Genomic DNA, 24,986 nt, shown 5'->3' with positions numbered 1-24,986 from the left:
CCAAGGGTGCTGAAACTCTGCGGGTGTTGGAAGCGTGTAACCAATTTGGCAAACCTCCGCACTTCACTGCTGTGTTTGTTGCCAGTATCATCTGATAAGGGCCTCACCATTGAGCATCCAGGCAGCTCTTCCTCAAGTGCTTGCAGACAACCACCCAATACCCTGGGCACAAGTTGTGGCAAAGATCACTTGAAGCTGGAACAGTGACAGCCTGCACCTGCACCTGCTGAGACACAGAACAGACCACATCAACTAGTCCCTTGCAGTAATCAAGGATTAAGTCATCAGTGATATTTATCAAAGCTGTGGCTGGTACTGCTGGCAATCACATCACCCTCCCCATAAGAATTTCATGCGGGAAAAGACCGGTCCTTCTATCTGGGACACTGCGAACACTCATCAACACCAAAGGCAATGCATCAGGCCACTTCAGGAATGTAGACAAACACACTTTTGCCATCCGTGCTTTCAAAGGTCCATTAATCTGCTCCACTATCCCAGTAGCTTCTGGTCGATAGCTACAATGGAGTCTCTGATCAACATTTAAAGCAGCGGAAAGCAACTTTATGATCTCGCTCTGGAAGTGTGTTTCTCTATCCGACTCCAACGAGGTTGGAAAACCAAACCTAGGAATCTACTCCCTCAATAGGGGCTTTGCTATAGTGAGGGTGTCACATCTTTGTGTTGGGTAAGCTTCCACCCGCCGTGACAAAACACACACCACCACTAAAATGTATCTCAACCCATTGCACTTAGGCATCTTGATAACATCTAACTGCATCCTATTGGAAGATCCCCCTGACCTCCCTATGTGACTCAAACTAACCACAGTCGTCTTTCCAGCATCCATTTGTTGACACTCTCTGACACACTGCTTCAGCAACCGCACAAAATCGTGGATTGTACTATGTTTGTCTGAACACTCGCACTATCGCATCCCTTCCAAGGTGCACAGCACCATGAATCTGCCTTGCCATCGGGCTCAAGAGGTCATCTGGTAATACTGCTCGACCATCATTTGCGACCCAAAATGTCAATATCCCCTTTCTCGCATCCTGCTCTGATCAATCCCTCTTTTTCCTGCTTTGAAACCTCTTCCAGCAGGCGCTTGAGTTCATCCCAAGTGTCTGCCATGACTAACATCATGTTGAGCTCGGTTCTATCTTGGCTCTCTCCTATGTAATCTCCAGTAAATGTACATCCTTGTTCAGCACAAAAATGTGCAACTTCATCAGCATACTTGTTGCAGAGAGAAACAAAGTCAGTTCCCCTCCCATGTGCCGGATCATTTTACTACAGAAAAATTCCTTCACACACTGTAAAGCTTCCAGCAGTTGTCTCACATATTCTCAATTTCTAATGGGAGGACCAGATGATGTCATGTAACCCCTCTGAGACCATAGCTGTCTGAAATCATGAACCACACCAAACCCATACTGGCTGTCGGTATAGATGGTGATTCGGATCTAATCAGCTCCCAAACAGGTGCGCGACAAGGCAATAATTTCCGCCATCTGCGTGGAGTATACTCCTTCTAAGTAAGCAGCTTCAACCACTCCCATAATGGTACATACAGCAAACGCTGCTCTCAACTAACCCACATTGTCTCTTAAGCATGAACCATCAACAAAGAAAATTTCATTGGGGTCAGGCAGAGGTACATCAACAATGTCAGATCTCGGTTTGGTGCAAAGTTCAGTCACATCAAGACAGTCATGGTCTTCACAATCTTCATCATCTGCGTTTGGCAAAGGCATCAGTGTAGCAGGATGTAAAACAGAACTCCTTCTTGGGGTCACATTCTCCGCGGCAAGTATAACTTGCTCATAGCGTGTGAGTCTATTGTTTGTCAGGTGCTGCGTTTTAGTCCTTGTCATTAATAGTTCAACAGAATGCGGAACATAGACTATTAATGGGTGACCCATAACAATGCTCTCACACCTCTCAATGCTGACACCAGTTGAAGCAACAGATTTGAGACATCCGGGCAAAGCTGAAGCTACCGGATCTAGGGTGGCTGAGAAATAGGCAACTGGTCTACGGACACCTCCTTGATTCTGAGTCAGAACCAACAATGCACAACATTCTCGCTCACAACAGAACAATGAAAAGGACTTCCTGTAATCAGCTATTCCTATCGCTGGAGCACAACACATGCCCTCGCTCAACTCCAGGAATTAAACCAGACAGTCATTGTCCCATGGTACTGCATCACTCACATCCTTGTGCGTCAGCCTCTGCAAACGCTTCACCTTCAGGAAGAAATTAGGAATCCATTGCGACAGTAGCCAACCATCCCCAAGAACATTCTGACCTCCCTCTTGTTGGTCGGTACAGCCATATTCATGATTGCCTCAATTCGATCCGGTGACACCTTTCTCTTGCCTTTCTCTATTCGATGACCCAAGTACTGAACCTCACTCAAACAGTATTGCAACTTATTTGGGGACACCTTATGTCCATTCTCTGCCAAATGATTCAGTAAGGCAATTGTGTCGATCCTGCAAGCATCCTCCCTCTCTAACGCAATAAGGAGATCGTCAATGTATTGCACGAGAACAGAGTTCTGCGGCAAAACAAGACTCTCAAGATTCTTTTTCAAGATCTGGTTAAAGATCGATGGACTCTCTGTATACCCTTGAGTGATACGATACCACGTTAACACACAGTCTTCCAGCTGGAAGGCAAACAAAAATTGGCTCTCCTCATGAAGAGGTATCGAAAAGAATGCTTGACACAGATCAATCACCGTAAACCACTCTGCCTTGCATGGAATCTGAAATATTATCACTGATGGATTCGGTACCACTGGACAATATGGAACCACAATCGTGTTAACCTTTCGCAGGTCCTACACGATTCGGAATTTCCCTCTTCGTTTCTGTAATCCCATAATAGGTGAGTTGCATGGACTGCCCATTATCTCCTTCAGGATTCCCTGCTTAATCATGGAATCGATTACAGGCTTGATCCCTGCGATTGTCTCTGGTGACAGATTATACTGGGGTGTTCTCTGGAACTCAACATTCTGTTTAATCTGAATCTTAACTGGTTCAACACCCTTGATTAATCCAATCTCTTCTCCTGTGAAATCCCACACATCCAATGAAACAGAGTTTCTTAGGTCAAGTGGAAGCTCTTCCACTGTCAAGGCAGGATATATCGCCTTGCACAAGTGCTGATTGGCAACCTTAAAGGTGGCATCATCATCATTTGTTTGTAATTCCACTCCCTTGGACGTGCAGTAGATGATACAATTCAGCTTGCACAAATGATTACGTCCTAACAAACAGACTGGACTCGAATTGCACACCACGAACTGGTGTCGATCTCGGAAAGTTCCTATTCTCACAGGAATCGGCTCAGTCAATGGATCAGTCATTTTTTTATTTGCCACTCCTACAACTTGGATTGATTGGACCGAGAGGGGTAGGTTGGGAACTATCGCAGATCTCACATTAGAATGGGTAGCACCAGTATCAACCAAAAAGGTAGTGGGATGACCGTCAACATCTGCCTCTACGAATGGTCCCCTCTGGTCTACCTCTAAGACTGCCCAAGAGTGCAGTCTTCCTCCCCCCTCAGGCACCGTCATTTCAACGGGTCTGAGCTGTACTCATCATAATTCTCAAAAAGGGGCATCTGCTGGTATGTTCTATTTCTCAGAGGTTGCGGAACTTGCACTTGTGGGGCCACTGCCCCCCTTGCATCGTCCTGGGTCTCGTCACTGTATTGACAATCTCAGATACCTGCACTGCCTCTTCCTCCTGTTGCACCTGGTTATCTGGATTCAATCTACACTCACGCTTCCAATGTCCGATTTTGTGACAGAGGAGACATGCAGTAGTCTTTTTGAGAATTGCCACATCAATCCCTGTCTTGGGATCTACAGGTTTCCCAGTTCCTTGACCCTGCGCATTCTGGGTCCCTCCTTGATGATTTCCCTGTCTCCTCCCTAACGTCCCTCCACCTGGCTGTATCTGGAGTTCCCTGTCAGTGGTTTGCATTTAGACTTGCATCAACTTATCCTTAAGCTTCCTGTGTTTAGAGTCCACCTCATCACGGCAGTACCTGGCATACTGCACTAGTTTGTCCACTGACTTGTTCTGCCAGCAGATCAGGTGCTACTGAATCATGAAACTAATTTCTGGTATCAGACCCCGGACGAACTTGGAAACAAACTGTCCCATGTCTTTAGGGTCTAAGGTGTCTAGCCCACTGTACTGCTTAAAGGCTTACAGGAACCTCTTGTTGTATTCATGTACAGATTCCTTCCAGGGCCGGACTGGCCATAGCGGGCACCGGGCAATCCCCCAGTGCGCCGCATGGGTGGGGGGCCTGTTTGGGGCCACTGGGGGCCGTTTTTGTTACAGGGCCGGTTTTGCAGCATCGGCTGAAAACCGGCCCAGGCAAAGAGCTCGGTGGCACCCACAACCCCCCTTCCCGGGAGGGGGTGGGGGGGACTGGGGGCCCGAGCACTTTGCCAGGGCCAGTTTTGGTTCCCAGTCCGGCCCTGATTCCTTCGGCTCCTGAACCGTTCGATCTATCTTAACACAATCATTATCCTGTGGTGAGATTTTGGATTTCAGCCATGTAATTACCTGCTCAAACTTTTTCATAACAATAGGTGAAGGACCATTGGTAACAGAATCCCTGTCTGGATCAGAAGTTGGCCAATCAACTGCAACTTTACAAGCTGCCCAAAAATCACTTTGTACTACAATGTCAATCAATGTATCACAATAGCACAGGTGCACCACAACATTTGGCATTTTAATTTACACTTTCAATAAGTCATGGAGAATGAAGTTCCTCGTTTTCATTTCTTTATTTAAAAAAAAAAGGGGTGACTCACCATACAGCCGACGTGTTTTGTCCCAAAGAGGGACTTCTTCAGGGCTTCTGCTAATGAAGAGAGACTTCTAATTAAGATGGAAGATAAAAACTCTAAAGGAATAGCACCGCAAAGGACGAGAAAGACTTGGCTCATCTGATAGAGGTCAAGAGTTCCAGATAATTATATCTGGTCAATGTATCCGCTGTATTTCAAGCATGTAATGTTGTATCTGCCGGGTGGTATCTGTTGATCCAGAGATTAAATACAACTGCATGCAGATTTTGTGGAGATTGAGGATCAATGAGAAAGGATCTGGGATTTATCAAAACCCACTGAACATATCAGAATGTCTGGTACATAGACAGGGATGGATGCAGGATAGTTTCCTGTGACTGCATCATTAAATGAGTGAGGCTTCCCTTCATCAGGGATTTACGGGCCCCACATCCCACTCACTCCCTCCACTACAAATAGTTCAAGAACCAGTGCTATGTAGCCATGTCAAGTGTTGCCTGCACGTGGGGCCCCACCTAGACCTATGCCTGCATTAGATTTACATATGCTCACTAACACTACATATTGCTAAATAATGGAATAAATAAATAATCAGAGAAATATTGTTACAAGGTTAAAAAACTGCACTTCTCTACTATCAAGTGATATACAAGGATTATTATTTATACAGATATATCAATGGCAACGTAACAATTGTGTTTGTGTAAAGTTCTTCTAAGTGCCTATTTTTGTGGTTATTTTCATACAAAGAGGAAAGTTGAAGTGACTAATGGGGTTATTTAGGGTTTGACTGTTGCTGTCCATCAGTCAAAAATTAGAGATTGCGTTGTCTGCTAAACCTATATTTTTCTCAATTCATTAGAGGGTGGGAAACTGCTTATTTTACAGTGCAGAGGCTCTGCTGGCCTTGCTCTCGGAGATCTTAGCCAATGGGCCGTCTACCACAGGGCAACCAGCCACATTGCATTGGAAAGCACCTCCTGCTAGATGGGATCTTCTGATACAAATTGTCCATGCTGTTGACCACCATGCACAACAAGGCGACCACAAACATGAAAACCCAGAAATGTATCCCAAAACCCAGCACATCAGGGGCATTTATTTTTATTTTTTGAAAGAAGAAAAACGAAATAATGCAGAGCAGGCATAATAATGCTTGTATGTCAGTGGGAGCACCGCTATAGCTGCTGACATCTTGTAATATGGTGGCTCACTCAACAAAAGCATAATAGTCCTTTAAAATCTCATTCCTTCTAGATAGAAAAAATGGTAAATAGGGTTTTCATTGGAAGACTTACTGCATGCTGTGTTCTTTCAAATATCCTTGTGTTTTCCACCACATGTATAACCTAAGTTTGCAAAATACATTCACTTTATTGTTGACTTCCAAGTGTAACTAGTAAATAGCCCTTGGCTTTCTTGAACACTCACATACTTTTCACTTTAGGATCAAATGTATCTGCATATTCTCTGCTTCAGACCATCTACCCTATACCTGCAACTCTCCTTCTGACCATGCCAGCCAAACTACTGAATCTCCACTTCCTAAAAGAAGTATGAGAGCAGTTTTACAAAACTTTTCTCAGCGAGTAGCCCCGGCTACATTACAATGGAATGGTGATAAATCCAGACTTAGAATGTCTTTCACTGGGTTTGTGCATTCCCCAGGTGGTGCCACATAAATATGTGGTAATATAATCCAAGACCACATTTGTCTCACAATCTTCTGTTTGGGTAGACATAACTTGTAAACCATTCTATCCTTTGACTCCACAATCCCCCAAAATTTACTTATGTGGCTCCAATCATGAGCCCTGGCATTTCTGACCTAATCCACAAGGCGTGCAAACACTCTCTGCAATCCTGCATTGCCCCCTTAAGTAGTTGTGAAGCAGCCATAACACATGGCCACTAGATAGCCCCTGCCATTCTGGTGATAATGCATTCTACTCTTGCTCTTACCCGTGGTGCATAAGCCACAACTCTGGCGTAGCTCTACGGGGTTTGCTTTCCCACCCTTGGGGGACCTAAGTAAACTTAGTTCAATCCACCAGCACTAAATGTGAAAGACAGGTTATTGTAGTCTGCAGAATTACACTCAATACATAGTTGAAGTGAAATTATTGCTTTTGGGTTGCTAACAATCCCCAGGAAGGGGATCAGGGGCACTGTGGTAACATTAAAACATAATTCCACTCTTTACAATATCCTACACACAGTACTAAGAAGAACAGACACTTTTAACTAAAATGTCATTACAACAGGGTGCAGCTGTTGCTCAGTACATCTAAAATAATCACACAGGACATTACAAGAGCAGGAAAAAGGCACGTTGCACACAACAAGAATAAAATATAAATTTCGAACATGTTCAAAATGGCATCTAGAAGCCTAACCTCGTAAATCTACTTCTATGCACTACCCTAGGAGAGCCTGTAGTGGAGTAACTAGCGAACTAGAGTTGGTCGGTAAGAAGTAACACACTGCATACATTGTTGACAGTTCTGGCTTCGTTATCAGAAGGTCTGTGGAGGAAGTGTTCCCTGTGAAAGATAAACACGCACTGCAGTAGCAGCTCCCCATTGGGTACACAGCTCTTATCAGCTTCAGGTAAGATGCTTCACCTTCTCTACAAGACGGCAATTACCAAGATCGTCTTCTAATGGTATCTTGCAGAATTATCTGTGATGAAGGACCTCTCTACCTAAGGGGCTGAGTGGTGGTCCTTAAATACTACATGTTATCAGGGATGAAGCCTTTTGACCTAATTTTAGGAATGTGGAAAATGGATTACAGCAGCCAGTGGAGGGTCTTAAACACATCTCTAAGAAGATGGGAAACAAGTGGATGTCAATTTGAACTACACCTCTTTGATAATTAATCTAGTAAAGGTACTTGGTGGCCTTGAGATATTAATAGGGGAACACTTGTTCCAGACTGAGTGTCTCATCAGTTGTTATATCAGAGTCACTTTTGGAATGCCATGTGACTTTATATCCCTTTCTCTGTTTGACAAAGGATATGGGCGAAATGACATCCATGGTGTTTATTATTAATAATATACAGTTTTTGGCCAGAGTGTTATCTGGGATGGACTTAGGAGCCTGCCTGGAAGGGAATCAGAATGTACTCCCATTTACCTTCTCATATTCATGGCATTTGGGGCAAATGTACTAAGAGTCAATTCGCATAAATTGGTCACAAAATATACACCAATGTTTTGCAAACGGGCTTCGATTTTGTGAAGCAACCTGTATTAATAGGTTGCATTGCAAAATCACCACACACAGGAGGGTAATGAGTCCTAATTAAGCAGGTTGTAATTTGCTACCCCTATAGTTTGCTACAACCACATCTGTGGTGGATTGCAAGGATCAACAGGCCAAATTGAATCCTTGGGCCCGATTCACAGAATGAACTTAAGACTAAATCCTAAACTTACTACTATTTGGTATTCACAGAATGCACTTACTACTTTCGGGATTCACAGGGGGAACTTACTACTTTCGGGATTCACAGAATCAATTTACTACTTTCGGTATTCACAGAATAGATTTAAGACTACTAACTTTACGTCCGCACTCGGGCCGGAAATTCCGGCCCGGAGGTGGAGTTTCCGGCCTGGAGGCGGAGCTTCCGGCTTGGGGTGGAGCTTGCGGCCCGAAAGTAGTAAGTGCAGTCTGTGAATACCAAATAGTAGTAAGTTTAGGATTTAGTCTTAAATTCAATCTGTGAATCGGGCCCCTTATTTTTCGTTTAAAGCTGATCGTGTTCCATAAAGAAATTAGTGCTGCTTTAAAGAATTAAACTTTTCCATTTAGGAAAACATCATGGGGTACAGGCATGGTCCCTGGATACTTCCTACTTCCACCAGGCTGCCAATGCAATTCCCAAAGTGCTTAGCCCCCGAAGGGACCCCTTCTATTCTACAAATGAATTACCACCAACTTTAAGGTGACAGTAACTGTTCAAGGGTTTGAGTCTGGCATTACGATCTCATTTTCTTGATACATTGAATAATGAATCACAATTTTGAAGGAAGTCCCCTTTTACGCTGCTGCCAAATTGCAATTTACTACCAGTCGCAAAAAAACGTTTTACCGGCAAGAAAAACCTTTTTGACTCTGAAAATGGGCTTGGTACATTAGAAAGGGGCATTTTTCAGTTGTAAATGCTGTGGCTTTGCAAACTGTGGGTTTACGAACCCAAAATACTTTCATACATTGGGCTCATAGTCTATTCTTGTGATCAGTTTTTCCCCCTATCCATGTTGCTGTTACCATCCTTGATGTGCGGTTTACTCTCCCTACTTTTACATCCACTCATCACATACTCATTATTTCATTTGCACCAATTGTCCACAATTGACTAAAAATTTAATTAAGAATACGGATAGGAGCAGAATAATTTCCTACATTGGGAAACAGACCTGTTTACTGTCACGCATTCCACCCCTCCACACTGGCACTTGACCACTCTCCTTCCATCTTGGCACCTCCCATCCTTCTGCACTAGGCCGTCCAAATATTCCTCCCAATCTCTCCCCACGAAGTCTCAAATGCACAAAAAAGTTTTCAGTAGAAAGCTATCCCTGACGTTTCCTGCATTAGTGGACGACACCCTCTCACATTCACTCAAGTACAAAATGAAGGTCACTACATCATCATTTCTTCCTTCCAATCCCATCTTAGTTATGTCCCCACTGTGCTCCCTTCTGTCTTAAAATATTATCCTAACTGGTCTGTAGCTCACTGAAGGAAATAGTGAGCTTTCTGCCTCTTGCAAAGTCTTCACTTTGATATGTTCCAGATTTCATTTGACTCCTAGGTCATGTATCTCTCTGCCTTTTTAGTCTGAACAACACCCTTATGTAGTGTCTATCCTCAGGCTGCAGTCCTCTGTGCCAGGTATATTTAACCACACCAGCATTTGAGAGCACAGATGCCTGGTACAGCATTCCATTTTTCAAAAAATAATTAGGTCTTAAAAGGATGCTTTTGCTGAGATATTCATCTTCTATTTGTTTCTATTTAATGTATGTTGTTACAATGCATACTTTTACAACGCATACCTTTACAACCCATTTTTTACACTGCAACATCCATTACAACGCATTCCATTACAACGCATGCCATTACAACTAATTCTTTGAAACTACCTTTACAACGCATTCCACTACAACGCATACTACATTTACAACGCATACCATTACAACGCATACCATTACAACGCATACCATTACATTGCATGTATGGTAAGTATTGGATAGTGTAGGGGTAAAAATTACTATTCTAACTCCAGGGGGTGCGGCAGTAGGGTAAGTGTTGGATAGTGTAGGGGTAAAAATTACTATTCTAACTCCAGGGGGTGCAACAGTAGGGTAAGTATTGGATAGTGTAGGGGTAAAAATTACTATTCTAACTCCAGGGGGTGCAACAGTAGGGTAAGTGTTGGATAGTGTGGTATGCGTTGTAATGGTATGCATTGTAATGACTGCGTTGTAATGACATGCGTTGTAATGATATGCGTTGTAGTGACATGCGTTGTAATGGTTGCGTTGTAAAGGTATGCGTTGTAATGGACGTTGCGTTGTAAAAGTTTCGTTGTAAAGGTAGTGCATTGTAAAAGTTGCGTTGTAAGTGTTGTTTCCCGTTTCTATTGGTTATTTTTTGACTGTGTAAACCAAGATGCCAATTACTCGTGTACACACCTTCAAGAAAAACAAATTGAGTAACATAACTTTACATTGTAAATGTATGTAAATGTAAATGTATAGGCATTTATATAGCGCACTACTTACCCGTAGGGTCCCAAGGCGCTTCGACCGCTGCGAAACCCTTCCTGGCTTCCCTGAGAGATGGTCCCTTAATGGGTATCTCCAGGGTGAGACCAGGCATCCCCGGCGGTCTGGTGGGGCCGTTAGTGAAGATGAGGCAAGCTAATGCCCAGAGTTGCCGAGTGTGATCGCTGATCAGAGTGGGCACCAAGGCGAGAGAATTATCGAGTCCGCTGACCCTGGTCCAGAAACCTGCCGCGCCGGGAATCGAACCCTGGTCCCGGGCCGTCCTCTGCTCTCGGGTCTGCCGCCTCTAACCAGTGAGCCACATTAAAAAATACACGCCTCTTTCCTGTGTTCATTTAAATGTGATAGTACCATGTGTTCATTTTTAAGCAAGTGTGTCTGAACCTCTGTTGAATGGTTTTCTTTGTCCTACAATTATTTCAACAGGTACCCAAGGACAGAAAAAACACAATTCCTCAGGCTGACATACTGGATGCGATAGCTTACTTCGACTCAGTAATCGCTGATTTGGATGAGAGGCGAATAAAAGTTTCAGTGACAGACCACACAAATGCTGATGTCGACTTTGATGGTAAGAGCTTTTTAAGCGCCTCACCAAAAAGATAGGTTAGAGGGTGAACCATCTGTTTCTGAGACTAGATGTTTAAGGAGTTATATAAATTATCTTACGAAATGTTGTAACAATTAACAGAAATTATGTTTTTAGTGTGAAATGAGTTTGGTGGTATCGCATGCAAAAAAGCCACATAAGGTATCATCAGGAAACGGGTTTGAGGAGGAAATGTCCACCAGTGAGATATTTTCTGAATGAACTAGATTGTTGCAGGCAAAAGTTCTACAAAACTGCAAAATGTAAGAATTTCCATTTAATGCAAAATTCTGGAATTCCCAGAACTGCACACCAGATCTTTAATGTTATAAGTAAGCCATTGACGATGAACACGGAAGGCAAAAAAGGAAGAGCTAAAATATCATGAGGAAGCAATCTGCTACAAGTGACAAGAAGTATATAGAGGGAAAAATCTGAGACACCCTATCTATTATCAGTTGGTCCCTCATGTACCAAATATGTTTTTGATTTTTTACTTATTTACTTGGAGTATTTGTAAAGTGCTGCTAACCACCCTGCATGGCTGCAAAAAGGCGCTGTTGGGAGCTACAAACATAACTTTGCCAAAACCCCATGATGGAGAAGTGGTCCAAAATTCAGAAGCAGCGGGCACCAACTGTAAAGCAGGGGCATAACGGACACCCAGGACCCCTTGCGGTATGGAGGGGGCCCAGTCATCTAAACATCAAGGGGGCCATCAGCTTGTCAGCTTGAGGGTATGGGTATTGCGTGGGGTCCCCCTCACCATTCCTTGCAGAAGGGCCCCCTAAGGTTTCCTTACGCCACTGGTTTAATGCAGTACATTATGATGGTTAAGTATTTAAACTAAGATCTGCATTCTTTTTTTAACAGTATAGAGCACTGAGGCTGGTGGGTAGGTGCCTTTTAAAATGCTAAATAAATCAATAAAATAAACGAGCACCAATTATTCAATTATGACTCTATAAAATGTTTATATTTCTATGTTTGTAAACATGGCTGTTAATGGGCCCCATACCTAGAATATCTTAGTGTAAAAAATATTTTAACCATTACCAAACAATCAACAATCACTCAAAAATATCTGGTCACCTTCTATAGGAACTGGAACTTTCTGCTTGTCTGAGGTGGTGTGCCAGCCAGACCGCTGTGAGGTGTACTTAATAACAGGCGGTCCTCATGCAGTCACTCAGCACCGATAAGTGGTGCCACGGATATCAGGCAGGTCTGTATGGAGCACACTCACACACACACTCAAACAGCACTGTAATGTGGTGCCACTGAAATCCAGCAGGTCAGCTGATAACACATGGCCCAAGCCTTCCTCCACCTTTCAGCTAACCTGACTGCCCTATGCCCACGGGTTGGAGATAAACAACCCTCCCCCTGATACTAGACCGATTGCGGCCGGAGTCACACTTAGGGTCCCAGGGAAAAAGGTGGGGTAGTAGCAGGGCTAATTAGGAGGCAGTTGACAAATGGATGGTTTGACCACCCCTCAGGAAGTTCATCAACGGGATCTGCAATAGAAGTGGACTGAGGGGATAGTTGCTCAATCAAAGGATTCCAAAATGTGCCTTCCGGCACCAGCTCAGTTCAGCGAAGAACGGGGGTCATGCAGTCTCTTAACACGATTCCGATCGCTCTCGGAAGTGTTCCTTAGCCCAGTAAATTACACTCACCACCCAGGTCCGATCGGGCAATACTACCTGGCAACAGGAAGTTGATGAGCTGGGAGAGTAGAGGGCAGGTGGTCAGCAACACTGAGGGCACAAAAAGAACAATTGATGAATGGAGGATGAAGGCAGTAGAGCCTCTCGGACGAATGAGGCATCCCGTCAGACACACGTTGATCAAAGCAGCACCCAGGTAATCTGGACACAATGGAACACAAACCTGCTCCTCTGCACCTCCCTGGAAATGAGGTGCAACATCTGGTGTCCGTTGATCGGAGTCACATCTGACAGAGTTGCAATTTCCATACCGCCCTGGAAATGAGGCACAACATATGGTGTGCATTGATATGGGTCACACCAGACACTACCAGTCACACACAACAAAGAGTTGCAAATTCCGTGCCTCCCTGAAAATGAGGCACCACATCTGGAGCACGTTGATATGGGTTGCACCAGACAGTACCTGTCACACACAATAAAGAGTTTCAAATTCTGTACCTCCCTGCAAATGAGGCACAATGCCCGGTGCACATAGATACCAGACAATTCCGATCAGACATACAGGCGCAGTGCCGGACACGGTAGAATGAGGCACTATTCTGAGAACGCCATCCCTCTGAGTGTCCCAACCTGTGAATCGAACACCGCAAGCAATTAGCATGCAGTCGCCATGTTAACGAAGCGGGACACGCAAGGTCGACAAAGATGAACACACAGGGTCCCACAACCAGTGAATCTGCCCACCACCAACAAGACACTTATAGGTGTTGAGGCCTCCATGATGCAGGGGCCACACTTCTTAGATGTGGACAGTACTTTTGGGGCTCTGCACAAGGCAATCCAGTCTCCAGGTACAATACTTAGTTTCACACTCATGCCGCACTACCAGTGGGGTCCAGCAGACAATATGGGCACTTAAGAGGGCACCGCTCTCCAGGTGTCACACACAGATGGTGTGGGTTCCTCGCTGGAGGTTTTTGATGTCTCTGAGACCTCCACAAGAGAACCGGGGGAAAGCCAACAAGCCCTTAGATAGCACACTTCAGGGTGCCACACATCAGCAGGTAATAAGCCCAGGGTTCACGGTCCCTTACAAAGGTAGTAATCTTCCTTGTGCAAAACAGAGTTGTTGGACCCGGCCCTTTTGGCAGGTTCACCCCAAGACTTTTTTGCTTTTTCCTAGCCTGTGTCTGTAACCTGGTGGTGGTGATTTTAGGCCTCTGCGCACTTTTTCACTGTGAATGTAAATGTAAATGTACATGTATTTATATAGCGCAAATCACCGACCCGGTATCTAAGCGCTTGCTTAGGGAACCCGTCCTGGTATTCCCCTGTGAGATAACCCCGGCAGGGTATCCACAAGGTGAAAGCCAGGCATTCCACCGCGAGGGGCCGTTGTGGAGATTAAGCAAGCTATTGCCCAGAGTCGCAGAGTGTGAACCCGTGAATCGAGTAGGCACCGGAGCGAGAATTGTCGAGTCCGTGGACATTTTGGACTCAAGATCCCGCCGAGCCGGAAATTGAACCCTGGTCCCGGGCTGACCTCTGCTTCCAGGTCTGCCTCCTCTAACCCGTGAGCCACACTTCTCCACACTTCTCTGTGGTACAGTGTAAAGTGCTTGAGCTCTCTGTGTATGTGTGGTGAGTGACCTGCCCTCCCATAGGAATGAATTGGGAATATGTATGCCCATTGTAGTTCCTGATGTGTGGGGAGTGCAGGGGCGAGTTTGATATGTGCTAAACTCGTGAGATTGAATGCTGCGTAATGGTATATGCGGCATGAGTGTGGCTAGTCTAGAAGTGCCACTTTTAGAAGTTGGCATATTTGTGTAATTTGTGTCTGGCGTGTGATTGGCTGGTGAGCCTGGCCCAGAGTGCCTGGGCCTGCTGTGGATTGACTGTCTGGTTTGAGGGTGACAGGGGCTGGAGAGCCCAGGAGGTTGTCTGAGTTAGCCCGTGGATGAAAGACAGAATCTGCTGCCTGGGAAGTGTAAGGAGATGGCACCTGATAGTGAAGGGCTGTGCCTGCCTGACAACAATGCTGGCTCCAACCCCGCTGGGCGACTGTCACCTCTGTCCCTGATACTGAAGGGACTTCCCTATAACCAGTTCTAGCTGGTTCTCACACTGCCTGCACAAAGACTTCAAAGACTTTTCCCTGTATAAGAAGGGGCTGTGTCCCCTTCCAATTTGTTCTTGTTTCCAACTTGAATCTGCCAGAGGCGTGCTGCTGCTTGGGCCCAGGGGAATCCCTGGGCCCTGCCTAGCCCCTGGGTGCCTGGAGGACTTCTGGGGGACCCCTCTGCCTGTCCTGGAAGGATGGGGGACTTTGCTTTGCCCTGGAAACATGATGGACCTATCTTGAACTCTGGAGACCTTTTGCTGGGTCCCCTTTGCTTCCCTTGCTGCTGGACTTTGCTGGTAGCACTGGGGGAGTGCTTTGTTTGAGGCAGAGACCTTCTTTTCTTTGCTATAGCACATGGGAGCGCTTGATTTGACTTCCCTAGCGCTTGGGAGCGCTTTTTGCTTTATATGAGCGTGCCTCTGCCCCGCATTTTGCGTGGGGAATTGCAGGTGCCACCCTGCTTTGTGCCCGATATCGCTATATTTTTATTTATGGGTGCCACCCCATTTATTTTTTTGCCTAACGGGTGCTCACCCCGTTTCTACTTTTATTTTGGATACCGAGGGTGCCCACCCCTCGTTATGCCCCTTTGTTCACCGCCGCGGCCCGAGCTGTGTGTATGGCCGCGGAGAGAAGAAACCGAAGGAGTTGAGCCCTGATTGGCTCAGAGAGACGAGCCCCCCTCACCGTGCTGCGCTGTGATTGGCGGGCCGTGGGAGGCTCGCCCTGAAGGTCGCGCTAGGGTTGGTGCAGCGCTGGAGGCTGCGCTGACTAGCCGCGCTGCCATTGGCTGGCCGGCCCGGGATGCCTTGTTGACGTCTCCCCAGGCCGCGCCGTGATTGGCTGCCGGGCTGAGGAGCGAAGAAGATAGCGGCCGTTGCGGGGCTCCCGTGACCGAGAGGGAGCCCCGAGAGAAGAAGCGTGGCCTGCTGCTGGGGCTCCCGTGTGCTGAGGGAGCCCCGAGTGAGGAGAGCGCAAGCCAGTGAAAGCCCGGTCCCGAGATGGGGGACCGGGTGTGGAGCGAGGCGGGCGTTCATTAAGGCGGGGCTCCCACAAGGAGAGATAGCCCCGCCGAAGAGAGATGCCTGCCTGACTGGCCGCCTGCACCGAGGAGCCACCGGTGAGTGGTGCAGAAGGGAATGGAGGGGCGCCGGGACACATTGTCGGTGTCCGCCGCCCCCAGTAGCGCACTCTCACGCTTGTCGGCAGTAGGAAGCAACGAGGGCTTCAAAGGCGGCCCCGGTTGGCAGTGGGTCGCCCCAACGTGGAAGGAGAGCCTGAGAGAGGCTATGGGGGCATGCTTTGTTCTTTGAAGCCCCGAGAGGCTCCCGCGTCTATGTTGATTCACGAGCCCAGCGAGGCTCGAGGTGCCATGGTTTTCAGAGCCTGTGGGCTCCATGGTGCATATATAGTTATAGAGCCTGTGTGGCTCCAACGTCTGGGGCATGTGATATGCTCAGAGCCTGTGTGGCTCCAACAGTTGGCGCCTAAGGGTCAGTGAGGACCCTGTTGACATTTTGAAGTTCCCAGCTGCCCAGCAAGTAGTGGGCACCTGCAACGTTTAGGTTTTGCACCAGTGGCGCACCCTGACTGGCGCTGCTTGGCAGCGCGCCCTGACTTTTGGACACAGGGCGTCTTAGCCCCAACAAGGCCAGTTGGCCTAGGGACTGCCACAGGTGGTGGCTTATGTAAGTTTTGCGCAATTGTATGGTTATTGCACCTCTCAATGTGTTTTCTTGCATCATGTGTTATTCCTGCACCGCTGAATGTTTTCAGGCATCATGTGATTTTTGCGCTATTGTATTGTTCTGGCACCTCTGAATGTTTTTAGGCATCATGTGTCTTCCTTTTCCCTGCGCTGCACCTCTGAATGTTTTAGGCATCATGTGTCTTCTTGCGCTGCACCCCTGAATGTATTTTATTGCATCATGTGCTTTGTTCTGAACACCGCTGAATGTGTGGGTTTATGCATCATGTGTTTCCCTTGTCTTACACTTCTGAATGTTTTTAGGAATCATGTGTTTTTCCTTTACTACTCCTCTGAATGTATATTTATGCATCATGGGTAATGTGTTCCTTCTTAGACCCCTAAACGCTGTGTGATACTTAGGTGGTTGTCCTTACTACTCCTCTGAATGTATATTTATGCATCATGGGTAATGTGTTCTTTCCTAGACCCCTAAACGCTGTGTGATACTTAGGTGGTTGTTCTTTTAGTACAGGTGGACCCAGTGAGGTCCTGGTACCTGTTCCCAGTAGTTACTGGATGTATTTTTTAACTGTTATCTTGTGCTATACTTATTCTAAGTTCTAAAAGTGCTATTTCTGATTCTGACAGTGGCTCAAGTGGCCCTGTCCTGTACATAATCCCTTGTGAATATTGCCAGTGCCAGTTGGCACCATGTATTTTGTGTGATACTATCTGATGTGTTTTTACAATACAAAAGTTATTTTATAATAACCTTGTGTGGAGTTCCTTTTGTGGTGTGCCTAGTATGTTGTTGCTGTTGTGTGCTGACGCAAATGCTTTACACATTGCCTCCGAGTTTAGCCTTACTGCTTGTGCCAAGCTACCAAGGGGGGTGAGCAGGGGTTATCTTGGCGTGTGACTTCCTTGCCCTGACTAGAATGGTGGTTTCTGCCTGGCTTTGGCGTCAGCCTTAGCCTACCAGAAATAGCCAGTTCTAACAAGAGTCAACTGGCAGTGTGCACCACGCAGTCCAGGATCTATGGTCTCATGTACCCACAAGTGTATCTCGACCCTGCTGAAGTATGGCACTAGTAATGTAGTGTTCCTTTGAAGTTGGGGTGGTTCAGATGTTTCCCTTTTGAACCACAGATGTGACCCCTAAATGTCATTTCTGTCTGCCAGGAAGCCATGGAATACAGATCTTAATCTTTAGTGGGGCCAGGATGTGGCTTCCCAGAGGCCAAGTATCAAGACCTCTCCAGCCATGCCCTAAAATGGCAGAGGTCTGTCATTCCGGTTGCATGGCCAATGTTTACAGCTGTCGCTGGGGAATGCACAGATGTGCTCCTCCCGCCTCCAGTGTGGACTGAAGTCAAATTAAAAGGCACACAAAGAGTTTTAGAGCAGAGATATGCCAACTTTCTAAAGTGGCATTTCTAAGCAATTAATGGCAAACCCACCTTTACCACAGGAGAGGGTTAATCATTGTGAATTGAATAATAGGAATCAAGGATGAGACTGCTCAACTGTAAGTCAATTTTGCAGCTTGAAGTAGTTTCAACCAATTTACCCATGTTCACCTATGCGAAGAGCAAACCTCATAGGTAATGAAAACACACATCGCTATTCTTCACTACCTGGGCAGGGAACACACGTGTATCTGCTCTGCCTTTCACCTACCACTTGCTTCACCCCTAAAACTTATACAAGGGGTGCTCTAGTGGTAGAAAAAGGTTCCCTCAGCAGTGGCCCGCGGTTTAGAAAGGCCAACCTGCAATGGCAGGCTTGACACAAGTGAAAATTCATCATAGGTGCTAGTGCACACACAGACAGAGGCCTGAAATAGCAGGCTTGACACATGTTTAAAAATATCATGTAAGCACCACTTCCTAACATGTGTAGGAAGGGTGTGCACACTTTCACACTGCATTTACAGTGGGGGAGTGGCCAGAGCCCCAAAGCCACTAAAAGAGAATCAGAAAAACACAGGAGGAAAAGCAAAACGTTTAGGGAAACACTACCGCAAGAGTATCAGGTCTCACACTTCTTCTTTGCTTCTGTCTGAAATTTTATTTATTAATTTATTTATTTTGGAGTTTTATATAGCTCAAACATGACCCGATTCTGGTAGCAGAAAGCTGTACAAATACCCATCGAGTCATACAATATCGGGAAAGAAGAAAATAAATGGCACTCGGAGAAGGAATAACCATGGAGTTACATATATACAGTGTAACATTGAGCTTAACAGTTCTAAGAGCCACTGGACATACATCCAACACTAGCCAGGGTGAAAAAGGTTCATCGCTCCTGGAGAAGGAATCTAAGCATCAATAGGTTTTTTGTTTCTTTATTGAAGTAGGCCGACAAGGGGTTTGTCCTGATTTCCGGAGGTAAAGTGTTCCAAAATCTAGGGTCAAAGCTGGAGAAGGAGTGGATGTAAGTTTTCTTTTTTTTAACTTGTAGCTTTTATTTAGAGGCAGTCAGTGAATCATAAGGAGTGCTTGCCCCTAGATAAATTCAGTTTATTGGCTACGTATACAGGAGAATTGCAATGGAGGGCTTTGTGTGTGATGCATGCAATCTTTAATTGGTTTCTGGATTCAAATGGGAACCAAGTAAGAAGTTTTAATTCCGGAGTAATGTGATCTATTCTCCTGGAACCTGTTATGAGTCTGACCACTGAGGTCCATGTGGCCTTTAACGGGCCAACTTTCCTGCTAATTTAAAATCCATAGGGGACAGAAAGGGTTTGAATTTTCTTAGAATGTTAATGTGGGGGTTAGCTCCTCTGATGGTTGCACTGACATGATTTAGCATATTAAGATGTTTGTCCAGAGTGATGCCTAGAGATCGAGTACAGTCAATAATGTAGGGGGAGCAGTTGAGAGCTTTGAGTTGTTTGATCCAATCTTCTACAGGGGCCTAGAGATTGTGAGGGTCGATCGAAAGGAATTCAGTTTTTAGGATGTTTAGCATAAGCCAGCCATTGTAGTGTTTTTGAGTGCAGTTCAGCGTTTTGATATCTTAAGGTGAAGAGATTTTCAGATACAGTTGTATATCTTCAGCATACATGTGGCAATGGATGTTTAAGTTCTGCAAAATGTCCATGAGACATTCCATGAACAAGTTGAATAGCATGGGTGAGTGTGTGGAATCTTGGGATACACCAATTGTTGCTGGTGAAGTGTCTGATAAGGATTGATTTGGTTTTGATTCTCTGAGTTCTGTTTTGATGGAAACGGTAGAACCATTTTAAAACAGGACCCGATATCCCCATCCTAATGGCCAGGAGGTCAACCATGTTGTCGTGTTTATCTGAAAGAAACACGTTAGTGTTAGATTCCTTACCTTAGAATATCCCCAGGCGTCAGTCTGGATCCGGAAACTTTTGCGTAGCAGTACCCCTGCGCGTCGGTAGGCGTCGTCTGCAGGCGTCCCCTGCGGCTCCGCGTCCGTCGTCGGCGTCGTGCGCCGTGATGACGTCGCTGGAGTATATAGACGCCGCCTCCGCGCGCTGACGTCAGTTCTTCTTTTTTCCGCGCCAGTAAGCGCAGATCCGAAGAGCAGTACTCCGGTCTTTGACCAAGTTATTGAATTGTTTTCTCACTCTTTGTGCCTGGTAGGATGCCTGGTTTCAAGCACTGTGATGACTGTGAACGCACGATGTCGGTCACGGACCATCACCGCCTCTGTCTCCGGTGTCTGGGCCCCGACCACGACGTGGACTCCTGCGTCGACTGCCGGGCCCTCACCAACAAGGCTAGGCGGGAGCGGTCCCGCAAGCTACTGGAGCTCCGGGTGTCGGCCCCACGTCGGGACCGGGAGCGGTCCCGGTCCGGCCGGAGGTCGAGAGAGCGTTCGAGGGAGCGGTCGCGGAGCCGCGCCGAGCGTTCCGGAAGTCGACACCACTCGTCGGGCTCATCAGGTAAGAAGCACAAGAAGTCGGGGCGTCGTCATCGTACCCCCGACTCCCCCCGACGCTCGCGCGATGCGGCCGGGGGCTCGGGTGACCCCAACCCCGCGGCTCCGCGAGAGTCGCCGGCGTGGCCTGCCTCATACCCTCCGGTCCCTGGGCACGGCGCGACGCCTGAGGAGATCGAGGCGTTCCTCATGGCCATGAGGGCGCTCGGTTCTCCGACGGGGCCTACGGCGCCTTCGGGCCCAGTGCCACCGTCTGGGGGCCCTAGCGGTTCGGGTGTCCCTGCCTCGGCGCCGTCGGGTGCTCCGGCCCCGGCGCCGCCGACGGCTCCGACCCCGGCGCCGCAAGGGCCTTTGGGATCGGCGCCGGCTGGTCTTCCGGCCTCTCCGACGCCGTTACCATCGAGGTTTCCCCCGACGCCGTCCCCGCGCGGCGCCGGTTCTCCGGTGCCGGCTCCGGCCGGCGCCGGGGCTCCGGGGCCGGCTCCGGGCGGCGCCGTCCCCTTACCTTCCCCGACGCCGGACGCGGAGTCGGACCGGCGTCGCTCGACGCCGGTCTCGGCGCCGGTGGTCTTCCGGCCTCTCCGGCGCCGTTACCATTGAGGTTTCCCCCGACGCCGTCCCCGCGCGGCGCCGGTTCTCCGGTGCCGGCTCCGGCCGGCGCCGGGGCTCCGGGGCCGGCTCCGGGCGGCGCCGTCCCCTTACCTTCCCCGACGCCGGACGCGGAGTCGGACCGGCGTCGCTCGACGCCGGTCTCGGCGCCGGTGGGGCCCATGAACCCCGAGGAGCCGGTCTACATCATTGACTCCGAACACGGAGAGGATGAAGAGTTCGGTGAAGGTTGGGAGGGGTCCGAGGACCCTCTGTCACGCGAGTGCCAGTATGACCCGGACTGGACAGGTGACTTGGGGGATGCCAGTGGTCTGGACGACTCTCCTAACCCTGGTTTGATCTCTCCTCCTTCCGTGGCATCGGTGGAGGGAGCTGCATATTCAGTGGTGCTGATGAGGGCTGCCAAGGCCTTACACCTTGAGCTCCCCGTCGCGGCCGTGAGGCCTAACATCCTCACTGAGGTCTTCAAACCGCAGTCATGCCCACAGGAGCCACTGCTGCCGTTTAATGAAGCCTTGTCAGACGTTCTGTTGGGCACGTGGTCCAGGCCCGCTTCAGGTGCGCCTGTTGATCGGAACGTGGCCAGGCGCCACCGTCCTTGTCCGGACGACCCCAAGTTCCTGTCTACCCACCCCACTCCTGAGAGTCTGGTGATCCAGGCCTCGACCTCCCAGTCCGCATTCCCGTCGGCCCCGCCCGACCGGGAATCCAAGAGGTATGACCAGTTTGGCAAAAAGGTCTTCTCGTCCATTAGTTTGGGCCTGCGGTCTTGCAACACCGCTTGCCTCTTGGGCCGCTACACCCACTCTGTGTGGGATACGGTCGCGGAACTGCTGCCAGAATGCCCCATGGAGGTGCAGGCAAAACTCGGTCAGGCTGTGGTTGAGGGCCGAGATGCAGCTAAGTATTCGATTAGGTGTGGTCTTGATACGACCGACTCGCTGGGCAGGGCGATGTCCACGACGGTGGTGATTCGTCGCCACGCCTGGCTGAGATCCGCCAACTTTTCGGCAGATGTCCAGAATACATTGATGGACATGCCGTTCGATGGCTGTCACCTGTTCGGTGACAAGGCGGACCACGCGCTGGAACGCTTCAAGGACTCCAGGGTCACGGCCAAGTCCTTGGGTCTCTCGACCCAGCGTCAGCAACCGGGTTCGTTTCGCCCCATTCGTGGCCAAGGAAGGGGCGCCCCCACACGTGCTGCCAGCCACGCGCCGCAACAATCCTTTCAACGCGGTGGTGGCCGTGGAAACCGCCGTGGAGGCGGTCGGGGACAACGGCGGGGTCAGGCCACACCTTCCCCCGCAGCATCTGCCTCAAAATCCTCCTAGTCCGTGCTTTCGGCCCCATGTGACGCCAGTGGGTGGCAGGGTTCGCCATCACCAGGCTCACTGGCGCACGATCACATCGGACAGGTGGGTGCTGCAAATCGTCCGAAGGGGCTACTCCCTCCCCAGAACCACCGTGTGTCGGGGGACCACTTGACACTTCTGCAGGAGGAAGTTACGGCCCTCTTGGCCAAGGGGGCCATCGAGCGCGTTCCTGGGCCAGAAGTAGGGCGTGGTTGCTATTCCCACTACTTTCTGGTACCCAAGAAGGACAAGGGGGGCCTACGTCCTATCTTGGATCTAAGGAACGTCAACAGCTTTCTCCGGAAGGAGAAGTTCAAGATGTTGACGTTAGCTCAGGTCTTGGCTGCTCTAGACCCACAAGACTGGATGGTAGCGTTGGACTTGCAGGATGCCTATTTTCACATCCCCGTCCTGCCGGCCCACCGGCGTTACCTGCGGTTCACGGTAGGCCAGGAGCACTTTCAGTTTATCGTGCTTCCCTTCGGCCTTACCAGCGCCCCACGGGTGTTCACAAAGGTGATGGCGGTGGTCGCAGCCCATCTGCGCAGGTTGGGGGTTTCAGTCTTCCCCTACCTAGACGACTGGTTGTTGAAGGCGGGCTCGCCCCAGACAGTCGTCCACCACCTTCAGATGACGGCAGACCTCTTGCACGACCTGGGGTTCTCCATCAATGTGCCGAAATCACACCTGTGTCCCTCTCAAAAGCTCCTTTTCATCGGAGCGGTTCTGGACTCGGCGCAGTTTCGGGTTTATCCTCCGGAACGGCGGGTCCGGGATATTCAGGCTTTGATTCCCATCTTTCAGCCGCTATCCCGGGTTTCGGTCAGGTTGACGCTGCGGCTACTGGGACTGATGGCTTCCTGCATCCTTCTGGTGCATCACGCCCGGTGGCGGATGCGGGCTCTGCAGTGGGACCTGAAGTTTCAGTGGGCCCAGCATCAGGGCAACTCGTCCGACCACGTCTTGATCTCGGAGGGCGCTGCGAGACAACTGCGGTGGTGGCTTACGGACCGCGATTGGGTCAGAGGCAGATCCCTCTCCCTTCCCCAACCGGAGCAAGTTGTCGTGACGGACGCGTCCCTCCAGGGCTGGGGTGGCCACTTGGGAGAGGCAGAGATCAGAGGCATCTGGTCTCCGGCGGAGTCCCGGCTCCATATCAACCTGTTGGAGCTGCGGGCGATTCGTCTGGCACTGAAGGCATTCCTCCCCTTTGTCAACGGGAGTGTGGTGCAGGTGTTCACCGACAACACCACCGCCATGTGGTACTGCAACAAACAGGGCGGAGTGGGGTTGTGGACCCTTTGCCAGGAGGCTCTGCGCCTTTGGCAATGGCTGGAACGTCAGGGCGTGACTCTGACGGTTCAACACCTGGCAGGTTCCCTGAACGCCAGGGCGGACAAACTCAGCCGTCGGTGCTCGATGGATCACGAATGGCGTCTGAACTCGGACGTGGCGCAAGGCATCTTTCTGCGATGGGGAGAGCCTTGGTTAGATCTATTCGCCACAGAAGAGAACGCGCAATGTCATCAGTTCTGCGCGTTGGAGTTTCCAAGACGGCACTCGCACGGCGACGCCTTTCGGCGCGAGTGGAGTTGCGGTCTGTTATACGCCTTTCCGCCTATACCACTTCTGCCCAGAGTGCTGAAGAAGATCAGGCGCGACCGGGCCCAAGTTATCCTTGTGGCTCCGGACTGGGCTCGAAGGTACTGGTATCCCGAGCTACTCAGCATGTCAGTCGGTCCCCCGATCCGCCTGCCCCTTCAGGAGGACCTTCTGTCGCAGCAGCAGGGGACGGTCCTCCACCCGAACCTGTCCAGTCTCCACCTCCATGCTTGGAGATTGAGCGGCGGCAGTTGAGGCCATTTGACTTGCCTCCTGAAGTCTGTGATGTAATTCTGGCAGCCAGGCGTCCCTCCACTAAGTCGGTATACGCCTGTCGGTGGAACAGATTTGTGGCATGGTGCACAGCAAAGGCTGTGGATCCTCTTTCTGCCCCTCTTTCGGAGGTTCTTCTGTTTCTTCTTTCTCTTGCCCAGCAGGGCTCTGCTCTGGGCACTATCAAGGGCTACCTTTCTGCCCTTTCAGCCTTTCTGAGGCTTCCTGATCAGCCTTCTTTGTTCAAGTCCCCGATTGTAACGAGATTCTTGAAGGGCATCACACACATGTATCCTCCTGTTCCGTTCGTGATGCCTCAGTGGGACTTGAACCTGGTTCTTACCTTTCTGATGTGTGCTCCCTTTGAGCCCCTTCATTCTTGCCCTCTTCGTCTCCTGACTTTGAAGACGGCTTTCCTGGTTGCCATCACCTCTGCCAGGAGAGTGAGTGAGCTCCAGGCTCTTTCTGTCCAACCTCCTTTCCTGTCC

General features: G+C 49.0%; 1 protein-coding gene across 1 annotated transcript in view; it reads left to right on the top strand.

The window, feature by feature from the left end:
* C8H13orf42 (chromosome 8 C13orf42 homolog) overlaps positions 1-24,986 on the top strand; it is a 127,171-nt gene that overhangs the window by 64,560 nt on the left and 37,625 nt on the right. The window contains exon 3 of the mRNA XM_086936241.1: positions 11,082-11,226. Coding sequence (XP_086792367.1) covers positions 11,082-11,226 — 145 coding nt within the window. The remainder of the gene's footprint in view (positions 1-11,081; positions 11,227-24,986) is intronic.

The sequence above is a fragment of the Lissotriton vulgaris genome, chromosome 8 (genome assembly GCF_964263255.1).
Source record: "Lissotriton vulgaris chromosome 8, aLisVul1.2, whole genome shotgun sequence".
Lineage (NCBI taxonomy): Eukaryota > Metazoa > Chordata > Amphibia > Caudata > Salamandridae > Lissotriton > Lissotriton vulgaris.
The sequence above is the reverse complement of the archived record's forward strand: the minus strand, read 5'-3'. Positions and strand labels throughout refer to the sequence as shown.